The sequence below is a fragment of the Candoia aspera genome, chromosome 13, assembly GCF_035149785.1.
Source record: "Candoia aspera isolate rCanAsp1 chromosome 13, rCanAsp1.hap2, whole genome shotgun sequence".
Classification (NCBI taxonomy): Eukaryota; Metazoa; Chordata; class Lepidosauria; order Squamata; family Boidae; genus Candoia; species Candoia aspera.
In genome coordinates this window covers 542,167-561,496 of record NC_086165.1, presented here as the reverse complement: position 1 = coordinate 561,496, position 19,330 = coordinate 542,167, and the positions used below count along the sequence as shown (strand labels likewise).

Genomic DNA, 19,330 nt, shown 5'->3' with positions numbered 1-19,330 from the left:
GCCGGTGGCATTTTTACGAACTGGCCCTAATGAAAGTCAGATCAAATGTACAGCTCTCAACGTTTAATCAATGTCCACTGGAATCGAGCAAGTTCTTAAAAAGCGCTGGCAAAGCCTAATTTATCGCTGAAGAATCTGTGTCTTGGTGGGGAGGGGGGCGGGGGGGATGGCACAACCTGACACCAAACGCCGAAAACTCCCCAAAAGTGAGTTATTTCAGCATGAGGTCGGGCTTGTAAAGCCGCCAGCTGCTGGATTTCAGGACTTGAAACCTTTCCAAGAGATTGGAGGACGCACTTTATATGGAGGAGAGAGTAAATATTCCCATTTTACTGCCAATTTGAAGGCACTCTGTTTACAGAAATGATCTGGCGAAGCCTGTGCTTTGTTTATATAACGTGGGACAGGAAGACGTGAACGTTAACCATTAACAGTAGCAATTCCTCCGGCCTCCTTTTCCTGCCCTCCGAGATTCGAGGCCCGTCATCCCAACCCTTTCCAGGGCTGAGATCCAGAACCCCGAGAGGGCATCTCTGCTCTGCTCAGTGGTGGTCTTGGAGGGAAAGGCCCCTGTTGGGTCTCAGCCTGCATGCTTGCAGGCTGCTTTTGGGGATGTCTCAGCTACTGCCAGGCCCCCCTTTGGGCTTCCTGGATGTTGTCCTGTCTTTTCTTGGGGGTTTAGGGGCACAAATCCCCCCTCCTTTGTGGCTGTTTTCTATGACTGGGATCCCAGGGAAGTCCCAGCCCAAGAAAAGGTGGGATGCTCCTCAACAGTTTGGGAGGCAGATGGAGAGGGCCCTGATTCTGCCAAAACTGGAGGCCTCCCAGCTTCACTAAGGGGAGGTCACAGCGATGGGGTCTCTGTGGCAGTGGCAAATAAAAAAAAAACCAGGAGGGCAGCAGCACAGAACGCCATCCTCAATGCCAACTTCTGTCCAAGCTCACAGAAAGGGACCCACACACCTTGGAAATCAGCCTAGAGAGACTTTCCCAACCTGAGGACCTTCAAGCGGAAGGACCTGCAAGTGGAACTACAGCCCCCATAATCCCTGGGGGGGAATGTAATGTTGACTAGGGATGATGGATATTGCAGTCCTGAAGGGCCTTAGGTTTGGGAAGAAGAGGCTCAGTGGGGAAAGGCATCTTTAGGAGGGACAGGAGGACGTTTGCCAGCACCCCCAAAGCGGAGGAAGGTGAAAAACAAACCGTAATCTCTGGCTTTTAGCCAGAAATGAAAACCCCCACTTTTTTCTTCCCATTTCAGATTTTTATCAACAATGAGTGGCAGAATTCAGAGAGTGGGAAAATATTTCCTGTATTCAATCCTGCAACAGGAGAGCAGATCTGCGATGTGCAAGAAGCCGACAAGGTAGAGATCAATGGCATTTCTAGCCTGCCCTTGCCCTGAGCTGCAGGTGGCCGAATGGCAGCCTCCCCTCATTATCTTCCCACAACAGTCCTGCGAGGCAGGTCAGCTTGAGAGAAAAATGGCCGGCCGCCATGGTCAGGAAGGGCTTAGAAATGGCCGGGGGCTGCTTTCTGACAGGGGCCCCAAGGTGCTGAGGGGCCTGGCCTGCGGGCATCGTCTGCTCTGGGCACCAGCAGCCCAGCCAGCTTTGGAAGACACCGGCCTCCAGGAATAGCTGGGCTGCCCCTGAGCCCCGCCAGGCCCTGGAGCTGTGGGTGGGGTGCAGCAGCAGCCTGGCTTCAGGCTTCCAAAGGGCTGCAGTGGTCCTGTGCCAGCCAACCAAGGAGGCTCTGGGGCAGCTCAGCACCCAGGGAAGGGCCTCCTCGGGGGCCACCACTGTGCTGCCAAGCGCAGGCAGGCAAGACCCCCATCTACCCGGAAAAGCTTCCGGATCCCCTGTCTTTCTGGATGGGCTGGGAAAGAGCAGGATCCCTGGAATGCTGCTGGCAAGAAGCCCCCACTGCAATGGACCACCCTTCCACAGGCCAGCCTCCCCTTTGGCCGGGAGCCCAGAAAGTGGTGGGCGACGGCCCTCCTTGGCTCGCTTGCTTCCCCCCGTGGGTCTTCCAAGGACAGATGCAACCACAAGCATTGGTTTCTCTCTGCCCCGACACCATGCTGCCCCCAAGGAGGGTGGCTCTTGGGGCACCTCCCTCTTTCTAAGCCCCCCCCACCTGGGCTCCCCCCATTTTGCAGGCGGATGCGGACAAGGCGGTGGGGGCCGCTCGGCTGGCCTTCGCGCTGGGCTCGGTCTGGCGGAGGATGGACGCCTCCGAACGAGGACGCCTCCTAGAGAAGCTGGCTGACCTGGTGGAGCGAGACCGGGCCCTCCTCGCTGTGAGTTGGGGGTGTGGACGCAGGGGGGGCCCTTTCCCATGTGGCAGTGCATCCCCAAAGGTTAAGCGCCCACTCAAGGGAGCGACGCTGGCTTTTAGGAAAACCCTCCTGTCTGAGCCATCACTGGTGAAGTCCGAACTGGGGCGGCCGTTGCGTGCCAGAGTATTGGTGGACTCAGGTCAGTTCAGCTGGTGCAGCCGCTTACATGAGAGGAGAACATGCTACAGACCATGCTACTATGGAGCGTAATTTTAGAAGCGGCATCTTTTCTTTTCACTCACCAACTTGTGCTTTCCTATGAAGAGGAAGCTTGCTCCCGCCCGTTGGATAAATAACCTTTTTAATCATCCAGGATAATTAATGTTACCACTTATCGGATGTTGCACCACACACTTGAAAAGGGGGGAGTCTTTGATCGTATGGTTGGGGCTGCCACCCTGACCTTTTTAAGCCTCTTGAGGACCCCCGACCCCCCCACCTGGGAGGCAAGGTGGAGGACAGCCGGGACCCGGGGGTCATGCAAGGTCCTGCAGGAACAGGCTGCTGCCTCCTGGCCCACCCAAAGGTTTTGCCCCAGTTTGGGATGGACGGGCTCTGACATCTCTGGGGATGCCGCTCCTGGGCAGATCCTCCCACTGCTTCTCCTCAACTGATGTTCTCGGGGGAGCACCTAGAGGGCCGCCTGCAGGAAATTTGGGGTTCCAGGTGCATCCAGGTTGAACGGCCGAAGTTGCTGACAATTGTGCCCAAGCAATAGTATTCAGACCTGAGCAGATCTGGGCTCCCCCCACCCAGCGTGCCAAACAGACACCAAGCTGCACAGTTCAGGCGCGCTGTGGTGGAGCATGTGGTTAGCCCCGACACGGTGGCATTCCTAATGTTATTTTCCACATGTCAAGTGCTTTGAACTAAGCCAGCAAACATCTTAATTCCAGCTTTGTCAACACTTAAATCATCTTACCACCAGCGTATGCTGTAAAATCACCACAGGGAGAAGGGAAGGGCTCAGCAAATCAAGTCGGCCGTCTGCCGGTGGCTGGATTTGTGGTTCCTGAGCCAAACCTTTGTTGAACGGGGTCTGCCACATACGAGGCTGCCGGCCCCACTCGCAGGGGGAATCGAGCGACTGCCCTTCTGTGCATCGGCTGGATTTATGGCTCTCGCCCAGCAGCTTCCACGGATGCATTTCCTCTGCCAGCAACCATCATGGGCAGATAATGGTGCCTCTTAAAAGTGATTTAAGTGATTGCCGCAAACATTTTATGGGGCTCCTTAAGAGGAATATGAGAATATCCCCTTAAACAAGGACCTGCGGCTTGTTTTGATTGGTTTTGAGCCTCTGTGGGGAAGAGTGGGGCATGGAAGATATCTCAACTGCCAGAAGGGCCTCGGGCAGCCGAGGCGGGCACTCTTGAGGACCTGCTTCAGCCCTCCCTGGAGGGACACATCCAGCCCCTCTTTCTGCACTCCAACTCGGCATTGAGAGGGGGCAGGAGGACAGCACCACTTTGCCTTGTGCTGGAGCCGAAAGGCTGGTCTGAATGACCTGGGGAGAGCAGCCGCAGAGGGAGGGGCGGATGGCATCTCAGGACAGCATCTCCTGGGCAGATTCCACCCCAGGAGACCAGGACACAGTGGGGCTTTTGTGTCGCTCCGCCTCCTTTCAGGGAATAGCTGGCTGGGATGGCTTTGAGGGGCCCAATGAAAAGGGACAGTGCACCCCGCCCAGGACAGGACTGGCAGGCATGCCCGATGCAGGGCCGTCTGCGGCATACCCTGAGCAGCCGCACCCCTAGCAGTGTCTCAGGATGTTCAGCTTGCAAGGGAGGCGCTCCACCTGAATCACATCAGTGTCCTACTGAAGCTCTGTTGGCCTTGGCCTACATTACTCCTTCGTTAGACCTCTGGGGGGCATTCTGCTGTTACTTCGATCAGCCATGGGGGGAAGCTCTGCACCATCTCTCTTCATGTGGACTAGACACATGAGTGCATTCTGGCTTGGCCACAGTTTTGGTGGCCCAACTTGTTCAGAGCCAGTCTCTTGCACCAGGCTCCAGGCGCAGTCATTCCCTGCCTGACACTCCTCATGGCTATTTCCACTACCAACTCGGTAACTAAGCACTGATTCTTGTGGTGGACTCCTCATGTGTTCTCTGTTGGCCTTCCAGACCATGGAGTCGCTGAACAGTGGGAAGCCATTCCTCCAGGCTTTCTACGTTGACCTTCATGGCGTCATCAAGACCTTGCGGTATTTTGCTGGTTGGGCAGACAAGATTCATGGGCTGACCATCCCGGTGGGTAAGTTCTCTGCCCTGAATCTGCCATGCATCTGTTCTTCCTCAAAGACTGGGCGCATATCTTCAGTCACATGCTGTGGCAATTGCATGCAGCTACCATGTAGACCCCCACGCAGGGCACTGCCTCTGAACATGGAGATCCATTTTTCCTTAACGGTGGGCAGTCCTCTGCTAGATGGGCCAAAGGTTGGCCTTTCACAGCCCTGGTCTCTCTGCTGTTTGAGGAAAGCAGCAGACACGTCCTACTTTGGGGCAGAGCCTGGCTGTTCCGGCCCCTTTTGTCAGATCCTGTTTAGCATCCCGGTTCATCCCTCCAGCCATCCTTCCCTGGGACGGCAGGCAGGTCTGCTGAAAAGGCAACCAGATGAGAACCACCAAGGGGTTCTGATGCTTTTATGCACCAGGTTAAAGTCGGATTCTCTTAATTGCTGTGGAGTTTCAGAGGTTTTATGGAAACAGTAAAACGTTCAGCATTGCCTGCTCAGTTTCCGCCCAGAAGGGCAATTCCCAGCTCCACAAAGATCAATGTTTGGGCAAAGTGGTCTATTTTTGTCAAACATTGTTACTTGGCCTCACAAACACCCATTTTATAGTGCACATCAGGTGGGCAGTCAAGGTATGGAGAAGACGCCTGACTTTAATCTCCGTCCTCTCCATAAACCCTCCCGCACAAGGGAAGTCTATTAAATTTGTCTGTCAAATTGCAAATCCTGAGTGTGAGAAAAAGGTGCCCCCAGGGGCCGTCTTGTAAGTCCTTGCACAAGGGAAACTGCTCATAGAGGAGGAACAACCTGCAGGTTGGGCCCGGTCAAATGATTTGGCCTTGCCCAGCCCCAAGCCAGGATTCAGTTCACCATCTGGGCCCCCAACCTTTGGCAGTGGGTGGCCATGGGCCAACTGGGTGAAACTGGGTGAAATACCAAAAATCCAGGGGCCCCTAAGGAAAATTCCTGAGTGACCCAATGCCCACCACTGAGGTGGGTTGTCTGGGCCATGTTCATGGGGTTCCCCCCCACTTAGCTGAGAGGTAAAGCCCCTGGTATTCCCACCCAGCTTTGCTGGGAGTAGTACCCCACACAGTCCCTGGCTGCTTTGGCAGGGCATTGGGCCCCTGGAAGGAGCGGGCTCTGGCCGGGTGCCCAGCTCCATTCAGGGCATGAGGAGTTTGCTCTTCTGGGACTGTATTTTTTAATTTATTTTATTTTATTTTATATTTTCTACCCTGCCTTTATTGTTTATTTACAAATAACTCAAGGCAGCGAACATACCTAATACTCCTTCCTCCTGCTATGTTCCCCACAACAACAACCCTGTGAGGTGGGTTGGGCGGAGAGAGAGGGGCTGGCCCAAGGTCACCCAGCTGGCTTTCATGCCTGAGGCAGGACTAGAACTCTCAGTCTTCTGGTTTCTAGCCCGTTGCCTTAACCACTAGACCAAAGACATTATTTTAAAATAATGTCTTGTCTTTGGGGATCTGAAACAGAGAAGGCCCTGCTAGTTGCCTCCAGCCAAGCACCACAGCTCAATTTCTCAAAATTCCGAGAGCCGCCCTGCCGCCCTTTCCCTGTTGCCTCAGAAGCCAGAAGAGCAGTGAGAATGAGTCCCCGAGAGCTGCCTTTCCTGCTTCTGAGGCCCCGCTGGCTTCCAGGGACAGCCTTTGGCTCCCTAGGCCCCAAGAGGATTGGCCAGAAAATGCTCCGATCCCAAAAACCCCGTGCTGAACATCCCTGGGGTGAGGCGGTCCCTGCCCAACCAGCAGCTGGCTCCAGCTGCACTGCCTGGCATGGCATGGCCTTCCCCACCTGATGCCCTCCAGATGTCCTGGGTCAGGATTTTATCACTCCCATCCAGCGCATCCAGCACGGGGCTGGGGAAGGGTGTCCTGTCTCCTTTTATCTCTCCGGCCTTTTATTAATTAGCTCCCCAGCCGCCTCTCCCTCTCCCTGCTCCTACTGGGGGGGTGGGGGGGGTGGCAGCTTTCCTTATCTGCTCTCGGCTTCCTTTCTCCACTCCCTTTTTGCTGATAACTGGCTGGTCTTTATTTGGCTCCTTGGAGTGTCTTGAAAACATCACTGCCCTTGAAACCAGATCCCAGCTGGCGGCCTGATCGTCTGAGAGGTGATCCTCTTCTTCTCCACGCCCCTCCCCAAAGAAGGCTGGAGACAAGGCTGGGACCCAGGGTGCTCTGGGGGGTCCATGCTTTCCAGGCCCCCAAGAATGGGCAGGGAGCACCGATGGGCTCCTCCTCCTGGCAGCTTTCTGACGGGCTCAACTGAAACTCTGGGGAAACTGGCCGAGAAGCCGTCCCACCTGGCCAGAAGCAAAAGATGAAGCCACGGCAGGCGGGCACCCAAACAAGCAGGGTGGGGGGCAGGGGGCCACCTGCTGTGGCTCTGCATGAGTTACTGCCTCAAGCTCACCCTTCCCTCTGGGTTCAGCCACGCAGCCTCCTCAGCTCCGCAGGCGGTTGCGTGGGCTTGGGCTCATGCCATTTCTGCAGTATAATGGTTAGAGGACCTGGGTTCTTCCCTCGGAAACAACCAAGAGGCAAAGCTTTCCCTGCCGAGGAGGAGGTGAGCAGCCCCATAATGCACTGCCCTCCAGCTGTGATGGTGGACTGTGATGCCCACAATGCCCTGATCCAGCTGGGGGCAGTGGGACTAAACCCTTACAGCATCTGTGTTGAGAAAACGATAATTAAGTTGCGGGGGGGCAGGGGGGCAGGATTCTTGAAATGAGGACTGCCTCCCTCTTTCAAAACCCCAAAGCTCAGGATCAGTGGGCAGAAGATCCAGTACCTGGTCAGGACCCCTCAGCTATTACACGAAGCAGCGATGATGGATGGAGATCAGTGAAACGGGGGGAGGGGGGCTTTCATTCCACTCCACATAGGGCACCTTTTGAATGGCGGTCACTCACCAACCGTCCCTGGCGCCATCTCCGTGATCAGCTGCAGCCTTCTGCAAGGCAAGCGATGCCTGGAGCCTCCGGGCCCTGTCTGACCAAGGCCCCGCTTGGTTGTTGTTGGAGCAAAGGCATGGGATGGGCGTTCAGTCTGACCGGCCCTTTCAAATCTGAGCCTTTTCCCCTGGAAGAGGGCCTTCCCAGGCAGGAGTAGGAATGGGGGTCCACTTCATGCAGGGCAGCCAGGAAATCAAACAGGCTCAGCCAGCAGGTGAGGTGATTTGGCTGGTCCATCCTCGAGGGCAGGAGTCCCTAGCAGGCAGACCACCGGCACCTAGCTGGAATCTGACCAGGGAAACGGAGGGGGTCCCGGAAAGAAATGGGCAGGGGAGTGGGGGGGGGCTTGTTTGGGCCAGAGGATGGGAGCAGCATGGCTCCCTGCTTTCCCTGGGCGATGGTCCCCAGAGACCCCTGGGCAGTGCCTGTCTTTCTTTTCTCTCTGCACCCACACCCACACCCACAGCCGCCGTCAGCGCAGCCCTTCTCCCTCTGGCCCTTCCTCTTGGGGACGGCAGAGCCGGGTGCTCTTGAGAGTAACCAGGCCCCTCTCTTCCAGATGGAGATTATTTCACCTTTACAAGGTATGAACCCATCGGCGTGTGTGGACAGATCATCCCCGTGAGTATCTCCGCTTGCACCTCGTATTTATTTTCATTGGAATCGGCTCCCTTGAAGGGGGCTCCAGCCTGGGTGTGTTTCTCATTAGGGGAAACCGGGCTGTGGGGGAGGCCTGGAAAACCCGCCGCTGGCCTATCTTCAGCTGTGGCCCCACGACGGCTTCTCTGCACATCTTAATAGAGTTTCAGAGCAGCGGCATGATCAGGGGAGGTGTCCGGCCTCAGACTTCCCAGGACCGGAGCAAGCGAAGCCAAGCAACCCGGCAGCCTTTGGTGGCTCTCGGCCAACAGAGAGACTTGCACCAGGAGGAGGAGAGGGAAGCTGTTCTTAAAAACAGAAAAGGGAGGGAGGGAGGGAGGGAGGAAAACTTTGTGGAGCCCATTCCATCTTTTCTCTTCCAAACTCCAATAGGTCCAAACTCCTGTGCCATCCAGCAGGAGGCAGTGGATTTTACATCTTCTGCCTTTTTTCCTCAGACACCCCCCGGACTCCATCTCCTCCCCACTCCTCCAGTGAGGCACACAGCTTCCCAGATCAGTGCATGGCCCCACACCCTGAACCGAGCTGTGAGCCCTCCTGTCGTGTTGCCACAGCTATGAAGAGATGACCCTGCAGTGGTTTGCAGAGTTGGTGCCAACTGAGGTCCACACTGACCCCTGAGAGCCCTGAGCGGTGGCTGCCACTGCGCTCCCCGTGAGACCAAGAGAGAGGAAGGAGCAGCAGCCTCTTCTCCGCTGCCTGGCCTCCTCCCTCTTGACAGACGTGTGAACTGGGCCCGGAGGGGGTGTCCGTGGGCACACAGCACATGCTTGCTCACAGCCCCCTCCGCAAGGGGTGGTGCCCCTTGAAGTGACACTTCAAGGCTCTTGAGGACATTATTCCCCTGCTAGCCAGCACAAGGACATGCCGAGAATTCCCAAGGGATTACAATCCTTTATCTGGCAATTCTCTTCAATGGGAGATGGGAAAGGATCTGCCATGTTGCCTCTTTGCATGGAACATGGTTTGATTTGATTTTTGCTTGATTTGCATGCACCCCTGTCCAACCCCTGAGCACAAAGACCCTGTAAGAGGACAGAGAATTTTGTTGCAAGAATGGAAACAAAGCCACGGCGCAGGCTGCAGGTTCAGTCAACTGATTTAGCCATCCTTTTTTTGATGCACTGACTAACTCAACAGTAAAAGCATTTTGGTTATATTGTGCAGTGGAACTTCCCACTCCTGATGTTTGCATGGAAGATTGCACCCGCCCTTTGCTGCGGCAACACAGTGGTCCTCAAGCCGGCCGAACAAACCCCACTCACCGCCCTCCACCTGGGTGCCCTCATCAAGGAGGTAAGGAGCCCCAGCATCCTCGCGGCCCCAGACCCACCAGCATTTCTGTCCCTTACTCCACCATGCTCTCTCCCTCTCTCTTGCCAGGCGGGGTTTCCTCCGGGCGTGGTCAATATTTTGCCAGGATTCGGACCCACCGTAGGGGCAGCTATTGCTTCTCATGTGGGGATCGATAAAGTTGCCTTCACAGGGTCCACAGAGGTAAGTGTGTTGCCAGGGGAGGATTGCGCATCGCCATGTCCCTTGGATTGACAAGGATGCAGGAACTGAAGCCAGGAATTTACCAGGCCAGGAAGTTATCTTGTGCAAACCGGATTAGGGTTGGGGTCAATGTTCAACCGCCTTTCCAATCATTTCAACACCTCTTCCTATAACTCCTCAGGGTTTGCATGCAATCCCTTCCTTCTCCCACCTGCTTTGTGGGGTCTTGAGGTCCCAGCCAGCTGCCTCTCACCCCCAGCACCTTTGATGACTGATCCCATGTCGGAGGGTGCTCTTTGGTGCTTCTCACCCAGGTCCCCCTCAGCCCCCGTGCTCCCTTAGAGTCTGGGGGGAGCCGCCTGTCCCCACCAAGTAAGGTGTCTGGTGAATTTGGTAAATGCCTCTGGCCTGTGTTTTGGTTAAACAGGCTCTTGCTCAGGATGCTGACTTATTGTGGGAAGAAAACAGAGATGGGTTTGGTTTCAGAACTGCCTACTGCAGCCAAAATAAATGTTCCCTATCATTCCAGAGGGCTTTCGTTTTTAATAGGCATTTAAAATTAAAATGCTCTGGATTTTGCCCTAATTCAGTGTTTGCCTTGAAAAGCTGGTAATAGGAAGTGAAAAGCATTGCAGGATGAAAAAAAGCCATTCTCTAAGGACCTAAAGCAGGAGCAGCTGGAATATTTTAATGCAACTTGAGTGTACACTGTTTCATGTTGCTTTTGATTTCCTGTCCTGTGGAATTCTTGCAGCAGCAAGTCATCGGAGTCACACTTCCAAGGAGATGTTTCAAGATCAGCTGTTCCTTGGAGCACTGAGCCCCTGAAAAGCCCACTGCTTCCCAGCAATCCCTTGCGATTGCAGATGCCATCGCTCACTCTTGGGCTGCTCCTGGGTGCCCGAGTGACTCATCTCCAGCGGTCACCAGGGTTGATGCCCAGAACCTGGACCAGCAGCTGATCAGCTAACAGACTGAGCACATTCTTGCTCAGGCCCAGAACGACCACCAGCAAAATGTCCCAAAAGATGTGGTGTTGCAGTCACCCTGATGGGGCTTGGATCTGTGCTGGATAAGGCTTCCCAGTCCTCAGGGCTGATGGGTGAGAGGACGCGCTCTGAAGCAAGTTTTCCAGGCCCCTGAAGCCCCCTCCTCCCCCTCCCAGCATTGGTACTTTCTTTTACTCAGCAGTAACAAAACAAGTGTTAACCATGAGCCTATTCTGCACTTTACCACTGAAGCTCTTTCCCCAGAATTATTTTATGCCCAGTTGCATATTAATAGGTATATTTTCAGCACCCGTTTCTGTCACAGCAGGCTAGAAATCAAGGTGGCATCTGCCCTTAAAAGCTTAGCTGTGCTCCCTGATCAGCTGCATCCTTGCTCAGAAGGAGGTGCCGCTGAATTCAGGAGGGTTTATTATCCATTATTCCACACATGTGAAAAATAGGATCTCTGCCCAGGCTGGCAATTTGTAGGCATTTAGCAGTCAAGGTCTGCAGCTTTACCGAGTGGGCTCCGCGGTGGTCAGCCACTGATGGGCACAGGGTTGGGTCCAGTCTTTTTAGCATTTCCAGGCTCCCAGGGACTGTTCCTCCTCCTCCTGCCTGGCACCAGAATGGATGCTCTCCCCGGGATCCTTTGATGTGTCCCATTTGAGCCCCCACCCCACCCCAGCCCTGTTCGTGGCTCACCTCTTGCAGGTGGAGGCCTGGTGGTGCAGGAGCCTTTCACACACCGCCAGGGGCTGTCTTAGCCAAACTCCCTTGTCACGGATCACTTCACGCAGTCCCCCATTGCCGGCTTTTCATCCATGGCTCATTAGAGACAGCGCGGCAAAACGGACCCAGACACTGCTCTGGTTTTTCCCAAAGTCGTGCTTGACCATGCATTTGGAAATGGGGGAAATCAACAAAACAGTCCTCCCTTGAGCCCAGCCTTCTCCACCCCATGGATGGGTGCTGCCATATACGGAAGATGCTCTTCTTTATCGTCTGCCGGTTCGCTTCTTCCGCAAAGCAGCATTTGAAGAGCCGGGGGTGGGGGGGCGAGGAGGGTCCTGCTTTCCTCCCCACTTTCCATCAGTGCCTAAAAGCTCCCTTGCTTTGGAGCCCCCTCCGCCTGTCACTCTGGGTGCGTCTTACTTGACCTTTGCTCTTCGGCCCTTCGGCTACGTGGTACTGCGGCACCGCGGCTATTTCACAGTTCCACCCACCTTCCTCTGGGCCACAACTGTGCGTGTTTGGTCATCTCTTTGCCAAGGGCCATGGCGGTGCCAGAGCTGAACCCTGCAGGTCGCAAGGTGGGGGGCCAGGCTGGGGCTGGGGACCAAGTGGGTTTGTCCCAAGTAAGCGCTTGCTCTGCATGGGGAGATGGGCAGGCAGTTGCACATCTGTGAGTCATTTCCATGGGGTTCCATGGGGCTTGAGCGCCTGCAGCTTCCTTTCCACTGCTGGGCCAAAAACCAGGGGGATGTTCACTGCCAGGGAGGCAAAATGCCAGCATTTTCATGCTAGGAGGGAGAATGTGGGGTGGCTGAGCAAAGGAGATAGAGCTTCAGGTGTGAAGGTGTTCCATTAGATCTCCTGAACAACGGGAACAAGACATGGATGAGCAGAGATGGAGGAGAACTTAATTCAACTGAGTAGAATATTTCCACTTCACATTTCCCAAACCAAGATACAAAGATGCAATTAATTCTTCAACCAAGTTCTGTAGCAGCAAAAATCAGGTGGTCTTGCAGGGTGTCTCTCAGGCCTGGCATTTGGTAACTATAACCATGGTTTGGCTTGCTTTTAATTCGTTGCCTGGGAATTTCTCGAGACCACTTGGTTGGCGACTCTTGGAGGCCGAATTCTGGGTTACTGGATTACTCTGACCTGAGCTGATCTCTTCAGGCGAGTCTTGTGTGGAAAGAGTCCAGCAACATACTGAGAAGGCAGGTCCTGGGTGTCACTTTGGGAAGCTGGAAAGCCATACTTCACTGCACGTTGTGGCAGGGGCGGGGGGGTGGATATTAATCCCACACTGCAGTTGGCTCCTTTTTGGAGAGCCTTGCAAATCTCTATACTTAGCCATAGTTTCTGTTCCAAAGCAATCACGTTGTTTCCATCTCACAAGATGATTTACATTTCCTCACCCCCATCCTGTCCCCTTTAGACAGAAACTCTAGACTGATCTCAGAACAATTGAAGTTTGATCCAAGTTTACTTTCCCTCGGCAATCAGATGCAGCTTGTGTAAGGAGATGAATGGCTGGGGTTTGGGTGGTGCAGCAGAGACACACCCCAGTGAGCTGGACACATTCTCTTTTGTAAGTTGTGTGTGTGTGTGTGTTTTAATGGTTTTGGTGGATGGTCCAAGATGTTTAGCCAGGTCCCTCAACAACTTCAATCAAAAGCCTGGGAAACAGTATGCCTGCCTAGCTTGCGCGAGTGTTTTCTTTCTGCCGTGAAGAGCTGAACAAAGCATGAGTTCATCATTAGTCAACAAGATATGGGGCAAGACCATCAAAGCAAACTACAGGAGAGGCCAATATTGATTCACGCCAAGCAAATGTTTGGAGCGAACAGCTGCCTTACTGCTGATAATAGCTGCCCTTCTCAGCAGGCACCTCCTGTCCTGTTGCCAGAGCCAGGCCAGCCAGCCACCTCCGGTAGGAGCAATGGGGCTGGGCCTGCACCTTTCCCAGGGTATCACATCCTCCAGGCTAGGGACAGGCAGACCGACCCCTGAGAGAAATACCATCTCTTTGCAGAGCTCCTGGAATTATTTGTGGACATCCTTCCCAAATGTTGTGGTGAACTCCATTTCGGTGGGAACCCTGAATCGGGATCTCCTTGAGAAGCTAGGAAGTTGCCCCACAAACTGCAAGTCCAGAAGCCAGTTAGGAGATGGTGGATGGCGTCAGGGAAGCAGACTTGTTGGAGCCAAAGGAGCCCAACTTGCCTAGAGGGTCTCCCCCTCATGTTCCACCAACATGTACAGAACCTCCTCTGGGAAGCAACTGTTTGCGTTTTTCAACCTCAGCCCCAAAATGTCTTGGTCAACCATTCCAGGAGGCCACAAGAGGTCCTCTCCACCATCCACCATCCTTAGGCTACAACCTGATCCTGTATGTGGCTTGGGCAGAACCTCCTCCTGTGGGGTTGTGGAAGCTTGTCTGGCAGGGTGAGCTCAGCTGGGCCCCAGCGCTGTGCGCCAACAGCTGGCAGATTCAGGAGCAGGTGTCCATGTCAGTCCGAGGGGGGCCTTGTGTTTGTACAGCAAACAGGCCCCTCCCAGAGGCTTGCATAACCATGGTGTGCTCCACAAGGCAACTGAGGGCTCGAGGGGGGGGGCAGTCTGTGGGAATGTTGTAATACCTGCAAGGGACTCCTTTGCTTGGGCTATATTCCTCTGTTTTAATATAACAATTTTCCATTCAGCCATAAACCAAGTCTCCAAAGCAGCTCGCCATAAATTTAAAACAGAGTTTTTAACAACTCACAAAGAAAGCAATTAAAAAAAAGGGATCAAAGAAGAAGATGAATGAATGAGGGTAGAGAACAAATAGGATTTTGACACCCTTTCCCCCTGCTGAAATTGCATAATTTTTTTGGGCTATTTGGAAGTTCTGAAGGCAAAGAAACTTTGCTGCACATGAGTCAAACAAAATGTAAAAGCCTTATTTGCAAATTATACCTCGTAGAAAATAATGCAAGGGTGTTAACAGATCTAAATGCTGTTGGCCAGTCTCTGAGTAAAACCTCAGATTTACCTGAGAAGAACCAGGGTTTTCTTCCCAAGACTGGCCCATCTTGGAAGCACGTTTCCAACCCCCTTTTGAAAGGTGGAATCCTTGGACCAAGTGATACAAAAGTGTAAAGGAACCCCCAAGGAAAATGAAACCAAGGTTGTCCCAACAGGGACTGGCGCTGCAGGGGAGGCAACCAGTCAGTGGCAGCTCTACAGGTCCTTCAGAAGGTGCCAGGCAGTTAAAGGGTCCAAGCTCTTCATTGTTTTTTAAATCCCTGCTTGGTCTGGGCTTAAAACACAGAGGGGATTGTTGGTCTCTTTCAACCACACGTTGCACTTCCACACCAAGTTTGAATTCAGCCCTTGGACTCTGTATTTCCATGACACTGGCGATGGCTGAAATGAGTTAATTTATTCCATGCTCAGTGGCAAAGTGGCTGCTGTTGCTTTGTTTCCCCATTAGAGGGAACGTTTCCTTCCTCCTCCCAGCTCTTGAAGTGCAGGCCCTGAAAGGGGAATGCTGGCCATGGGGTTTTGCAGCTCCCTTTGAATAGCCCCGAAGAAAGAGCAGGTGTTGCATCTGCAGGCAAAGCCCCTGGCTCCTGCCTTGTCTTTCCCTTGGATAAAGTGGGGGAGGGTGAGCAGATGTTTGCTGGGACTGAGCAGTAATTTTTACTCCTTGGGTTCAGCATTTCTAGTTAGCAGAAGTGAAGATGATCTTGGATCACCTTCAAACTGCACTTGGGGCGTTGGGCAAAAAAAATGGACAAGCTAGGGGTGTTTTGCTCTCAGAGGCAAGGAATAAGCTAGAGTCCCCTCCCCATTCCACCCTGGACTGTGTGGACAGGCTGAGATTCTCTGGGGGCTGTATGGGAGCTGCACTAATCTCCCCACTGCTTCTGATTCACCCAATTTAGGGATTAATTGAGGGATTAAAGTGGCACCCTCTGCCCAGAGCACTGGGTGGCGCTGAGCTTTGTGTGATGATGTAGGACAAGCTAAACTCTTCCTTCTTCTTCTTTTGAGGTTGGAAAGCTGATTCAAGAAGCAGCTGGCAGAAGCAACTTGAAGAGGGTGACTCTGGAACTCGGGGGAAAGAGCCCCAATATTATCTTTGCAGATGCAGATTGTAAGTTGTCCTGCCTGCAGGCCTTGCTGATGTTCCTCGGTGCCCCGCTGACCTCAGAACACCCCTGCACCTTTGTGCATCGGCCTCAGTGTCTCCTCCTTCTCCTCATGACAAGATCCAGGGCCCCAGGGTCTGAGGAAAGAGCTCCAGGGGGTGTCAGCCCAGGGACCACCTGGGTGAGACAAGTGCCAGCAAAGAGATGTGCCCAGGAGCATCACGCCAGTCGCTTGGGACTCCAGGAGTCCAACTTTGAGTCCTTGCGCTCTGAGGCAAATTGCTGCAGCTCCTGGGTTTTTATTTGAACAATAGGCCAAGTCCTGGGTTTCTTCCAGTGGTTTGATGATTTTTCCCAGCCTGAATTGTGCAAGCAAAAATATTAATTAATCCATTGTTGTCAGAACGAGTATCGACCACCACAAGCAGCATGTCGTGGGCTTTTCTCATAGCTCTGCTCAGACTCTGGAAACCATTTTGATCTCTGCTCCATTTTAAAGGGATCCTACATAAAACCATGTGACTAACATGTGTATGGATGTTTTGATCTTTTAAACCCCCCAACTCCTCTGCAGCAGCCCTTTTTCTGTCCCTCCTTTGAAGCTGCAATGCAGGGAGCAATGTGTGATGCAAGAGCGGCCTGCAGATGAGGCTCTAACCCTTTTCTGACTTTGCAGTGGACTACGCAGTAGAGCAGGCCCACCAAGGGGTCTTTTTCAACCAGGGCCAGTGCTGCACGGCTGGCTCCCGGATCTATGTGGAGGAGCCCATCTACGAGGAGTTTGTCCGGAGGAGTGTTGAACGGGCCAAAAGGAGAGTTGTGGGGAGTCCCTTTGACCCAACTACGGAGCAAGGACCACAGGTTGGTAGATAATGGGTGGGCAGGCAGTGCCTGCAGCCGACCCTCATGGCTCAAACTGAGCCCTGGGCAAGGGGCAGGGAAGGCCCTGTTCTCTGGGTGGACTTTCAGCTCTGGACCAATGGCGGGACAGAGCAGTGGCCTGTGGGCAAGCAACCCCCTTTCCTGCTGTGGGGCAGAAGGGAAAAGGTGTGTGGCTGACAAAGACAGTTTGGAGTCCTGGGCCAGTGGGGCCAAAGAACCTGACATGGCCCCTCCCCTCCCCTTCTCTCCTTCGAGATCGACAAGAAACAGTACAACAAAATCCTGGAGTTGATCCAGAGTGGAGTGGCCGAAGGAGCCCGGCTGGAATGTGGGGGCAAAGGCTTGGGCCACAAGGGATTCTTCATCGAACCCACGGTTTTCTCCAATGTGACCGATGACATGCGCATTGCCAGGGAAGAGGTACCCCACCCAACCTGCCCTTCTGGGCCTGACAAGACCACAGCTCCAACTTATCCGCACGGCCCCCTTGTGCCCCTCCCCTGCCCTGTCAGGCTCAGCAAGACCCCCAACCCAGCCTGACTTGATAGGCCCCAGGGTCCTATCCTGGCTGAGACATCCCCTTTGGCTGAGACATCCCCAGGGCTTCCTGGAAGAGGCCATTAATATAGTCGATTGCCCCCCATCAACAGGAGCATCCAAGCCCCTCTTCAACCCACTGGAGTTACTGCTGGGGCTTCTCTCTCCCACCCGTCGCCTGGTCAGAGGACATTTCACCCGGTGCTTCTGGGAGTCCCTTGCGGGGTTGCGTGTCTGCCCTGAGACCCCAGCAGCTTTCAAGGGCTTCCTCAAGGGGAATATTTCTGGGCACGCCCTTCTCCGCCACTCCCATTGTTTGTTTGTTTTTCCTTGCCATGGGCTTAAAGCTTCATGAATTTCTTTTATGCAATTAACTCAATTATGTGTCTATAGAACAATGATTTCCCATGCCCTACAGGGGCCTTATGCGTAGGCGGCATACAAATCATTGTAAGGAAGGATGGACTCTGATTTCAGAGAAAATTGGGATGTTCCCAACATCGAAGGCTTTGCTCTACCTCCACCCCTTTCTCTTGCAGATCTTCGGGCCTGTTCAAGAAATCTTGCGGTTCAAAACCATGGAAGAAGTGATCGAGAGAGCCAACAACTCTGACTTTGGGCTGGTAGCGGCCGTCTTTACCAGCGACATCAACAAGGCACTGACGGTCTCCTCCGCCATGCAGGCGGGCACTGTCTGGTGAGGGACGGGGCAGAGCTTGGCAGCTGTTCCGGGGCGTGGGCAACGTGGGGGCTCCCCTCATTCTCCCTCTTTCTATTTTTGTCCAGGATAAATTGTTACAATGCCTTAAATGCCCAGAGTCCTTTTGGGGGTTTCAAGATGTCCGGCAATGGAAGAGAAATGTAAGCAAAGATGTTCTTGCTGGGGACTGACGGGGCTGGTCCCTGGGGAAAAGGAGGATCCTGGAACCTGCCCGACAGCAGCCTCCCAACAGAGAGGAACTTGGGGGTGGGGAGATCAGCTTCTGCTTCTGTCCTGGTTAGCTACCCCGCCTGCACAGTCACAAAATAGTTTGGGGGTGAACCCACCAGGACTCCCTTTTTTCCTCAGAGGTTGAAATCCCTCTCCACAAAATTCTTCAAAACTTGAAGACTTTTCAACAGCCATATTTCAGTCGGGCCTTGTTTCTGAGGGGGAAAAGCCAAATGTCTCCCCCCCCAAAGAACTTGGAATCACACAGCTGGACACAAGTGGTCTGGCTCATCTCCCCTTCCTTTGGGGAATCTGGCCACAGCTGGTGCCCGAGCCAGAGCTGCCCACTTTTCAGGCGTCCCTTCTGGAGCATTCTCCCGGCTGGTCCTCCTTCTGCCCACGAAGGGACCAGCTGGTCCTGTCTGTGGCGCAGGAGCTGAGTGCTGGTGGGGGGCAGCCAAGCCCAGCCTTGACCCTTCCCCCTTCCTTTTGCGGCTAGGGGCGAATGCGGGCTGCGAGAATACTCCGAGGTGAAGACGGTGACCATAAAGATTCCCCAGAAGAACTCGTAAGGGAAGAGGAAGGTGCCCGGCTCCGCAGCACCAGACGGGCCTCTGTACTCCTCTAGAGGGACTAAGCACTCAGGAATTTTTAAGAAGTGACACTGATGTTTGTTTTTTTAAAACATAGCATTGCAACCAGGTTCATTATTCAACTTGATGGTTCTTCTCCACTGCTGACACTGTACTCCTTTGATCTTGTGCACTAGAAAACCCTTTTAAAACGTCTGAGCTCGATCGCTGACCAGTGTTCCCACACAGAGACACACGTGCACACAGCCTCCTCAGCCTGACCAGAAAGGCCGCTTTTATAGGTTTTTTGGCTTGGTGTGATGCCGGGGGAGGAGAAGGCAGGACGTGGCCCACTGCCACGGCTGGAAACGAGCCACTGGCCACAGAGAGCCGCTCTTCTCTCTGGGCAAAGCATCCAGACAGGTCTTGAACGCGCCCTGGGCTCCTGATCCACTGCCTGTGCCGTCGCCTTGGGGTGGGAGGAACACGCTGCTTGGCCAGTAGCATTGTGGGGCCTCCATCCTGGGCTGAAAGCAGGGGTCTCGGAGAGGAAGCCCCACCTTGCAAACAGCTTGATTTGAAATAACTCACTGGGTAGAAGACCACCACCCCTGCAAGTTTTGCTGCATCTCCCCCACTTCTCCTTGACTTAGAGGCAGCAGCACAGTGACAAGAGAAGCCCCCATGGCTGCCATGGCCTGGCACACAACATCCCCTTCCCACCTCCTGCTGCGCCAGATGGAGTGAGCTTTTGCCAGGCCCGAATGTTGTGGCTCCCCAGAGGCAGGCTCCAAGTCCTTTGCCACGAGGCCACCGGAAAGCATCAGC

The 19,330-nt window shown here is 54.0% G+C and overlaps 1 protein-coding gene across 1 annotated transcript; it reads left to right on the top strand.

Annotated features, from left to right (window-relative positions):
* The first annotated feature begins 1,137 nt into the window (after positions 1-1,137).
* Positions 1,138-18,972, top strand: ALDH1A2 (aldehyde dehydrogenase 1 family member A2). Its single transcript, XM_063314016.1, has 12 exons — positions 1,138-1,369; positions 2,165-2,305; positions 4,474-4,603; positions 8,123-8,184; positions 9,391-9,519; positions 9,607-9,720; positions 15,483-15,585; positions 16,257-16,441; positions 16,718-16,882; positions 17,539-17,696; positions 17,786-17,860; positions 18,430-18,972. Exons 1-12 carry the CDS (start codon positions 1,232-1,234, stop codon positions 18,500-18,502), a joined length of 1,473 nt encoding a protein of 490 aa, XP_063170086.1. The 5' UTR covers positions 1,138-1,231; the 3' UTR covers positions 18,503-18,972.
* Positions 18,973-19,330: the final 358 nt, after the last annotated feature.